Source organism: Erpetoichthys calabaricus, chromosome 1 (genome assembly GCF_900747795.2).
Source record: "Erpetoichthys calabaricus chromosome 1, fErpCal1.3, whole genome shotgun sequence".
NCBI lineage: Eukaryota > Metazoa > Chordata > Cladistia > Polypteriformes > Polypteridae > Erpetoichthys > Erpetoichthys calabaricus.
Window position 1 is genome coordinate 317,482,473 of NC_041394.2, and position 10,623 is coordinate 317,493,095.

Here is a 10,623-nt window from a genome sequence, read left to right on the forward strand (position 1 = left end):
CATTAACAAAAACAATTGCTCACAAAGGTAAGTGCTTCCGAACATTGACAGTACTCTCGATGCCAACTTACGGATCTGCACATACGAGGGTGGCAGGTAAGCATACAAGCCTGGCACACCAACTTCGTTGTATTTTGCCTTCAGAATAGAATCTGACTGCACTTCAATCAATTCCATTTGGATATTTTCAGGCGCATTCTCAACGTTGTAAGAGAACAGCGCAATGCCCTGTTTGTGTGAACTGAAATCACGAAAATGCTCACTGAATTCATTGCTCAGTAATTCAAGTTGGAAAACCAATCCTCCAAAAATCAAATTTTATTTTACTAAGTTTACTTCAAAGTTTATATTGTATAATAAGTCGATATGCAAAAAGCCACTTGACCTACAATAATTTTACAAACTCAAAATCACAAAAATATGTTAATAAACAACTCACCAACTTCTCGCGTCCACTTCAGATCTTCAGCTTTAGTCTGCACTAACTTCGTTACAATACTAGCACAAAATTACATGAAACTAGAGCAAAAAAACGTGAAAATATGCCGGCTATTACTACTCGTGGTGGTCAGTTCTGCCCAGTGGCCAGTCTCAGCAGCCCAGTCAGTACTGTAGCCTTAGCAGGGGCGGCTCTAGGCTCGTGGCGGCCCTGGGCAGAGAAAGAATCGATGGCCCCTTCGCCTGGCAATGTCAATACGGTATCTTATGCATGACGGATGGCCACAAACCATTTGCGGACACTGCATAGCCGCCTCGTGCTCATTACACACTTCTATATACGCGTGTCCGTAACTTGAAAACCAAGTGGCGGCCCATGATATTCTCATTACGGCAAAACATTATAATACTACATATAGCTTACTGCTCCGACTCCAGCGACATTTGTAAATACAGCGTACTAATTAACAAGAAACACAATGTTTTTCGGCCACATTGCCGACAGCTGTGTCGTTATTTTCTGTTTTATATTCAATATATATTGGCGTGGCGGCCCCTGGGATTTGGTGGCACTGTGCAGGTGCACAGTTTGCACATGCCTAAGGCCACCCCTGCTGCAGCCTAGCACTTCAGTTGTGACGTTGCGGCTCATTAACTTTGGTCAAGGCTCGTGGCTATACTAGCAGATGACGTTTCCGGTACCGTAATGCCATGGGAAAATGCACTTTTGTCAGAAGGCAGAAGTAAGAAAAGTCAGTAAGTAACACCGAAGATGCAGAATGATTCAATCACAATGATAGTAATCATTTTGTGCAAGTTCAGTGCTAACTAGGATCTGTCATGTGGGCCGCACAGATTTCTGTTGCGGGCCGCATGCGGCCCGGGGACTGCGTGTTTGACATGCCTGATGTAGGTTGAAGTCAAAAATGCAAAAAGGCATGAGCAACTGTAGTCACTGTTCAAAACAGAACTGAGTTGCAAGAAATAAGATGGCTGTTTTATGATCGGGCAAAGGAAGTGAGGTTATTGAGGCCGGAACTGCAAGTGATATAATTGGGTCCGGAACTGGAAATGGCGTCATTGGGGACAAGCGGAATTTCCCGCAACTGGTCTGCAGAGGAAAAAGAGAAAGGGTTAGTGCACTCCGCCACCCCTGGTCTGGCATGGAATTACCCTCATTTGAGCCCTTTAGCTGCCTCCCATGCACACGTGTGTGATAACAGTCACTTATTTCCACAGGCTTAAGCAGTGGCAGTTGATGATTCTTATACATGTCTTAAATTCCCCATCAGAGTTATTTACCTTTTGAGCCATTAGAGTGAAATACCATAGTTGCTAGTTATTTTCTGTATCTGTTAATGTATTGTATTATGTTTTCCCATTATTGATACTTTGCATTTTTTGCTTCTTAACTGTGAACAATGGATACTTGCCAGATCTGTGTACCAACCCTACACCTTTTTACTTGTAAACTAGTATTCTGCTTACTCCAATACAATGCACAAATACAGTGCATCCGGAAAGTATTCACAGCGCATCACTTTTTCCACATTTTGTTATGTTACAGCCTTATTCCAAAATGGATTAAATTCATTTTTTTCCTCAGAATTCCTACACACAACACCCCATAATGACAACGTGAAAAAAGTTTACTTGAGGTTTTTGCAAATTTATTGAAAATAAAAAAAATGAGAAATCACATGTGCATAAGTATTTACAGCCTTTGCTCAATACTTTGTCAATGCACCTTTGGCAGCAATTACAGCCTCAAGTCTTTTTGAATATGATGCCACAAGTTTAGCACACCTATCCTTGGCCAGTTTTGCCCATTCCTCTTTGCAGCACCTCTCAACCTCCATCAGGTTGGAAGGGAAGCGTCGGTGCACAGCCATTTTAAGATCTCTCCAGAGATGTTCAATCAAGTCTGGGCTCTGGCTGGGCCACTCAAGGACATTCACAGAGTTGGCCTGAAGCCACTCCTTTGATATCTTGGCTGTGTGCTTAGGGCCGTTGTCCTGCTGAAAGATGAACCGTCGCCCCAGTCTGAGGTCAAGAGCGCTCTGGAGCAGGTTTTCATCCAGGATGTCTCTGTACATTGCTGCAGTCATCTTTCCCTTTATCCTGACTAGTCTCCCAGTCCCTGCCGCTGAAAAACATCCCCATAGCATGATGCTGCCACCACCATGCTTCACTGTAGGGATGGTATTGGCCTGGTGATGAGCGGTGCCTGGTCTCCTCCAAACGTGACGCCTGGCATTCACACCAAAGAGTTCAATCTTTGTCTCCTCAGACCAGAGAATTTTCTTTCTCATGGTCTGAGAGTCCTTCAGGTGCCTTTTGGCAAACTCCAGGCGGGCTGCCATGTGCCTTTTACTAAGGAGTGGCTTCCGTCTGGCCACTCTACCATACAGGCCTGATTGGTGGATTGCTGCAGAGATGGTTGTCCTTCTGGAAGGTTCTCCTCTCTCCACAGAGGAGCTCTGACAGAGTGACCATCAGGTTCTTGGTCACCTCCCTGACTAAGGCCCTTCTCCCTCGATCGCTCAGTTTAGATGGCCGGCCAGCTCTAGGAAGAGTCCTGGTAGTTTAGAACTTCTTCCACTTACGGATGATGGAGGCCACTGTGCTCATTGGGACCTTCAAAGCAGCAGAAATTTTTCTGTAACCTTACCCAGATTTGTGCCTTGAGACAATCCTGTCTTGGAGGTCTACAGACAATTCCTTTGACTTCATGCTTGGTTTGTGCTCCAACATGAACTGTCAACTCTGGGACCTTATATAGACAGGTGTGTGCCTTTCCAAATCCTGTCTAATGAACTGAATTTACCACAGGTGGACTCCAGTTAAGCTGCAGAAACATCTCAAGGATAATCAGGGGAAACAGGATGCACCTGAGCTCAATTTTGAGCTTGATGGCAAAGGCTGTGAATACTTATGTACATGTGATTTCTCAATTTTTTTATTTTTAATAAATTTGCAAAAATCTCAAGTAAACTTTTTTCATGTTGTCATTATGGGGTGTTGTGTGTAGAATTGTGAGGAAAAAAATTTATTTAATCCATTTTGGAATAAGGCTGTAACATAACAAAATGTGGAAAAAGTGATGCGCTGTGAATACTTTCTGGATGCACTATATGTCCACCTTGGTTTGGTTGTCTTTAACAGTTCACTATTCAACAGACTTGAGAAGGTTATCGGTTCTTAATGCTAAACTGCTGGTGTCAGCATGTCAGATCATGCTCTCTTTGTTGAATTTCACAGTTCTTCATACTGGTTTTTAAATAATAGTGCAGATGCCATTTTGAAAAGAAAAATATTGCAGTAACTTTTTCTATTCTGTATACCAACAGACAGTGTATATTTGAGGTATCACGCACAAACAGTCTTACTGGCTAGTGGAACATAGTGGACTTGTTTGGCTATTAAGTTCATAATTTGTACATCTTTTTGCTTATTATAAATTATTTGCAGTCTGACTGGAATGTAACCTGAGATGAAATGTAAGCATATGATAATGGAGAAAGACTTGGAGTAAGTTCTAAAGATCTGATAACATTTTAACTATCCAAAAGAATGCAAAATTGGAAGCTGACAACCATGCAGTTACAGACTCGCATCAGTGCTTTCAAAAGTTGTAAAAATAGTGGGACCTCTAGGGGGAAGAATAATCTGAACTTTGCTAGTAGTGAGAAAACCTAAACATTTGCTTTTTATTTATGTATAAAATCTTACCTTTTTGACCTTAACTGGTAGTCTAGATATAAAATTAACATTAAAGGTGTCAAAATAGTGTATTGACTTTAACATCCCTGTATATTGCATGGTATGATATTTCATACCCTCTGCTTGTATATACTTTTACACCACTTTCACATAATCAAGTCATCTTGACTTGTAATCTACTTTTCTGAAATTGGATTATAACTCCATGTAGTGTTATAATGTCTACTAATTTGTAGGTGAGTTATTATTGGCTGTAGCCAGTGCTTTATTTAGAATGAATCAAGCAGCATTTACTAGAAACGCATACAGCATACTTTAAATGCTTTGATAGGAATGGATAGTTATCATTTTTAGAATCCAATATCCATTTATTCATGGAGCATGTTTAGCCCACAATCTTCTTACTTAGGAGTGTTTTAGAGCCTGCACAGTGTGTTGGTATTGCTCCATGGGAATGTAGTTTTTTCGGTGTACTGATAGATTTATACTATGGTTTCCCCCGTTCTGCAAATAATGGACAATAAAATGCAGTGAAAATATGCACTTAGCTTGTTTTCATACTGATAGTCTCCTGTCAGTTATATTTATTCACTGTGGAGAATTTGTTGCATAGAATTTTTCAGTTACCAAAAGTATTGGGCCAAAAAGATTGCTTATTCAGTGTTTAGCCTAATGTGTAAAATTGTACAGTTTTTTTGGCCCAATATGTGATGCTGTTTCCATTGCTCTTCTGTTGGATGACCCTTTCAAACAGTGCCTCCTGTTCTATAGAGAGTGCGCATTACGCCATACTGCATTGTATTGTGAGGCATAGTTGCCATCTTTTGAGGATTGTACTGTTTTGTGTACAATGAGGAACATCAGATGTAGTGAAATGCTGTGAGAAACCACGATACTTTTATGAAAGCAAAAGCAAACGGACAAAGGAAAGGAGAACAACAATTGGTAATACTCCCAATTTGAATGCAATATTATATAAACAAAAGTTGAGCTTAATAAACTATGTGAATCTGTACAACTTGCCAACCAAGGTGTGGACAAAGCACCCTAAGAAGCGAACTCTGCTAACATACATTGACATTGTGAACTACTTCATTTTAGAACTCCATTATGCATAGATTTAACATTTATAAATCATGGTAACCTAACAAGCAATATATTAATGGTTGGTTGTCAATATATTACAACTGTGTGTGTGTGTATGTGTATGTGTATGTATGTATGTGTGTATATATATATATATATATATATATATATAAATACATTTTTTTATGTAGTATTAATGTACTTTCAGTTCAGTTTATCAAATATGTCTTCTTAGCAAATGCTGGCTTTAATAATACAAGGATTTTTCATCAATTGTCAATTTTATAATGCAATTTCATTGAACAGCATAAATAAAAAGTGAAACTAATTTAATTTAGGCCTTGTGTAATGATACGGAAACAACTTGGAAAAAATGCTGTACATGGAAAAAAGTTGTTTTTCCCCAGCTTTTTCTAAAATTTGACTTCTGGCTTCAGCAAATAATTTAATTAGGTGGATCACTACTTCAGATTTTCTCTTTGACTGACTTTGTCAGTTGGAAGGAAAGTCCCAGATGTCATCAGGATTTTTTCTCTTTTAAAGTTTTTAGAGTTCATTACCTGAAGTTCAACCAATTAGGTAAAGACCCATTCTTAAGATTATTCAATTTTTCTTCTTTAGCAAGCTAGAAGCATAATGTGCAATATACCACCCTGCATTTTTATAGACATGACTCAGACCGTTCATTTGCATGCCTTATTGTAAACAGTATTTGTCTTTTAGTTCAAATGTTCCATTGTTACAACAAGCTAAGTACATGTTATATAAAAAATAAATAAATTAAGTTTACATATCACCGTGATACATAAATTATTAACTACAACCCTTCAATAAAGGGTCAACTTGCTTTCATGAAATGCTGTACATTTTCAGTCTGTACTTGACTGCTAGTGTGACAGAGGGCTAAGTCACATTGACTCAACTTGGTTCCTGTGTTGAAGGCTGGGATCCTGTCATTTGTAGTAGCTGCTATATTTTTAATTCTTGCCTGACTGTTTGCTCTGGTGCACACTTGCTGTGTTTTTGAAATGAAATGTTTAATTGATATGATTAACGTTGTGAGGGACCTTACCTGGTCAGGATGCCCTCAGAATAGAAGGATAGGGTGGGGGGTGGGGGGAGTATGTTCATGGCATTATCTTCCCCGGAGTGCTAGATGGCAGACCCCCTGGGTTGCCGCAATGCCTCGGATTCTCATGGGGCAGGATGGGACATGGAGTTCTTTAACTCAACCCTGCTGGGTTCTGTGGGTGCCACTACAGGGTGATACAGGGACTGAGGAGCCCTACTTCATGGGGTTTCTGTCTCAACTGGAAGTGCTTCCGATCCACGTGTGCAGAAGACCAGAAGTACTCTTGGGTGGGAGATACAAAGAGCTGCCAGCCTCACAATGATGAGCCAGGATCAGGTGGACAGTGGACAAAGCTTGAGTGGAGGAGGCAGTAACCAGTGAGAGCCAGAGGGAAGACATAGAGTTGATTTATGGTGCTCTACTGTGCTTTATTGCTTGTACTTGTGTCTATGGTGGGAAACACTTGTTGTGGAAGAGCTTTCCACAATAAAAGACTCTTTGTGCTTTTAACATGTATCCAAAGCCTGCTTGTGTTAGGTGTTGGGGGAGCTGGAGCGCCCCTGGTGTTTTCAACATATTTGGCCATAACAGGATTGTGCACAATCTCTGGTCATTTCAGTTCAGCAATAAACCTTAACTAGATTTTATAAGGTGTTTTCTGAGGCTAAATGTTTAATTGTAAAAAATTAATAATATATGATTTATCATAACAGTGAGGTCATGTTTATTAAATTTTACCATTGAATTATAAAAGTGAATTATCTGTAATATCTCTTTGTTTTCTAATCAGTGCACACATTTCCATACCCTACCAATGAGTTTTATGTACCTTATGTACCCTAGTCAAAGATGTACTGTAAGGTGAAGCCAGGTCATATTCCTCAAGGGTCTATGGAAAGCTTGCATTTCTCCATGTGTTCTTACAAACCTCTATAGGTGGACAGTGGAGTCTGGCCTCACTGGCTGCATTACATCCTATTATGGCATTTACTCAGCTTAGGACTTTTAAGCACTATAGAGGATGATGCTAGCGCTGAGCTGCCTTTTCTTCAGGATATATACAACAACAATTTATTTCTTGTATATCCCAAGATCGGATATGGAATGCCTCAGTAGGCTTTAACAGGCCCTGTTTTTTGACATTCCCCTTGCTGTGACTCCCTAAGAAGACAAGAAAAACATGGGGCTGTACGCTGGTGACTGTTTCAAGATATCACACAAAGAACATGTACTACATACAGTATGTGTTGATAAAAGCAGTGGGCATAAGACATACCTTTCCTACAGTATTTATGTTGATATTTTGATGTTTACATGTTTTAAAAAATGTTTTCTTATTGAAAAAAAATTCTATCATTTTTGACTTTTGTCTGGGCTTAAATAATGCTAAGGAGGGTACTTTCCACTAAACAATTGTAGGTATTGTGAGCCGAAAAAATTTATAAGTGAGTTTAAATCTGCTCCAAAGTCCTTAACTTGAATACTAGGCCCAGGGACTGTCTGTATGGTGGAAGCATTTTTCTCTGTGTATTTTTTTCCCTTCTTCTGCATGCTCAGGTTTTCTTCTCACAATCCAGTGTGACACACATTAGGTTGACTGCATATTCTACATTACTCCATTGAGGGTATATGTGTGAGTGTGCAACATTATCGACTTGTGTTCCATCCAGGAAATATTGCGACCTTACACCTAATCCTACCACACTCTTTGTCTGTTATCTTGATCTAGATCTATTATTTAGATAAGCAGGTTAGAACATGGGTGGATGCTATTGTTTTGTTGTTTGTGGGAACAAAGGGGTTATCAGAATTACAATTTTAAAAATCCATATACGAGTCTTTGCTTTCAATATATATCAGCTCTATTTGTATTAGAAAGTGGATTAAAAGTGAGAAGGGGATTCTCTTTGGGAATGTTGCAGGTAGATTTTTTGTTCATTGTGTTAACCCAGAAATATAATGCCTTTTGAACACATTTGTAATTTTGTGATATATATTGAATCAAATGAATTTGTGCTCAAATCTCCTCTCCTTTTTTCATGTTGCATGTTCCTGTAATAATGTCAAATTTTGCCAAGATTTCATTGTAAAGATAACATTGCTATCATGAATTTAAAGAAGTTGGAAACATAAAATGAACAGAAATGCTATTATGTCTGATACTTTTAGTAAAAAAAATCTATTTCCTCACACCATTTCTTAATTTTTTATGCTTAATGTATACTCTTTGTAGCTGAACTTGTCCCAAATTACCAAAGTTCTGCAACTTTTAGTTTGCTTCATAGGATGGTTGTAGCAATTCTGTGATGCATGTTCAAATAATTCCACAGACCAAATATCCTTATTTTTAAAAGTTTTAGTAAATTAAAAAAAAAAATTCACACAAAAATAGGAAAAAAACTGATATTAAAAAAAAAGCTTTCTTAAAAAAAGTTCTGTTTAAGGCTTATATGTCTTGTTTCATATTTGATCATACAGTCATACTTTTTCCACGTTAAGCACAGTCAGAAAACTGTATGCCATCTCTTATTTGCAAATGTATATAACAGTCCATGGTAGCAGTAACACTATTTCCTAACTGGCTTAATTAACACTCCTTTTTTACAGATAAAGCAAAGAAACTTCTATTTCTTTTAACTTACAGGGAGTAAAAGACTATTCCATAATCTAAGTAGCTATGAGAAAATAATATTTTATTGATATTAAGCAAACACTTAAATGCATTTAACATTAAACATTGCTTTCTAAGATTGGCTGTTACACTCTTAAAGGAATACTCCTCCCAAAAATGATATATTTTTTATATGTTATTCACCCCATGTTATTTGTAGTGATGGCCTAGAAAAACTTTTAATCTCATTGTTCTTGGAGAATGAGCGATATAATACAACCCAATTATGATCAGTGCTGTACAACGGCAAACAATAAGAAAAATGTCTGTGGGTGGGGGGGGGATTCTCATATTACCTGTGTCACATAATCCATGTCTGTTATTCAGTCAAAACTTACAAAACTAAATATTATTAATACTGTTAATAGTTGCTTCCAGAAAATTGGCTTACATTATAAACTGGAACTTCAGTCCCATAATACTGTGTGTTTGAGAGGAAGATATTAAGTTCATACAAATTATATAAATTTAATGTATTAAATATTTCACTGTGTACCTGTATCTATATACTATATTTAGATACTATGTGTATATATGACAATTTCAGACAGCAAGGGAAATAGCATGTCCAACCAAAACTTTTGCTTCAGCCTTTTAGCTGTTCCTCTTCACTATTTAATGTTTTTTTTATTTTTTTTTATTTCAGTATTCCTTACCTTTGAAACTGATAAGTGGCCAGATAACCCAGTGGATGGAGATCCTGAGAGCTGTGATTGACAGAGATGTTCCTCCTGTAAGAGCACCTACATTTTAACATACATACATCTTAAAATATAAACCCTGCTATTCACTTAATGCTTGTGTTTGACTTTTTCAAATTCAGTGTGTCAAAGAAATCACAAATATTTCAATTTTCATCATGGTGTAATTGTTATTTGTGAAATAATCCTTTCCAATTTACTTTTGAAACATGCATTTTTTAATCAGAAATCTAATACATCATTTTATATAGTGATACATGTATATTTTTATTGGTATTCTTTACATGTTTCCTTTTCAATTCAAATAACAACAACAACAACATTTATTTATATAGCACATTTTCATACAAAAAGTAGCTGAAAGTGCTTTACATAATGAAGAAGAGAAAAATAAAAGACAAAATAGTATGAATCGTTTATAGATTTATTAGATTTATTGAGTGGGATGGGTGTTGACACATTCATCTGTATGTACTTTGTGAGGTGTTATCTCAAACAAAAAGAAATTCCAGACCATTATCAAATATTACAGATATTTTTAGTAACAAACCTTTGACCTGGGCACCCCAAGACTTATTGATCTAAAAATTTAAGAAAAATCCTCAGCACTACATCTCAAGGCAAAACCATTTTATATATTAACGTTCAACTATCTTAAAGAAAACTGGTTTTGGCTAAACAGTTGCATTCAGTCATTCTTTTGTGAGCACATAGCAACTGTAATGATGTGGTAACTTGAGAGCAAATAAGACTGGAATGAAAATATATCTATTTGAGTTTATTAACCAAGGTTACAAAAACATTAGCCATTTATTTAGTTTTCTAATGCTGTCATCTATTATTGAAAAACCCCAGATGGGTTACCAGTCCATCACAGGGTACACTCTCAGAAACGTAAGAAATTTGATAAATGAGAAGAGACAATTTAGTCC

General features: G+C 37.4%; 1 protein-coding gene across 1 annotated transcript in view; it reads left to right on the top strand.

The window, feature by feature from the left end:
* Nucleotides 1-10,623, top strand: part of ipo8 (importin 8) — a 141,330-nt gene that overhangs the window by 45,964 nt on the left and 84,743 nt on the right. Inside the window, exon 6 of the mRNA XM_028817948.2 lies at nucleotides 9,637-9,723. Coding sequence (XP_028673781.2) covers nucleotides 9,637-9,723 — 87 coding nt within the window. The remainder of the gene's footprint in view (nucleotides 1-9,636; nucleotides 9,724-10,623) is intronic.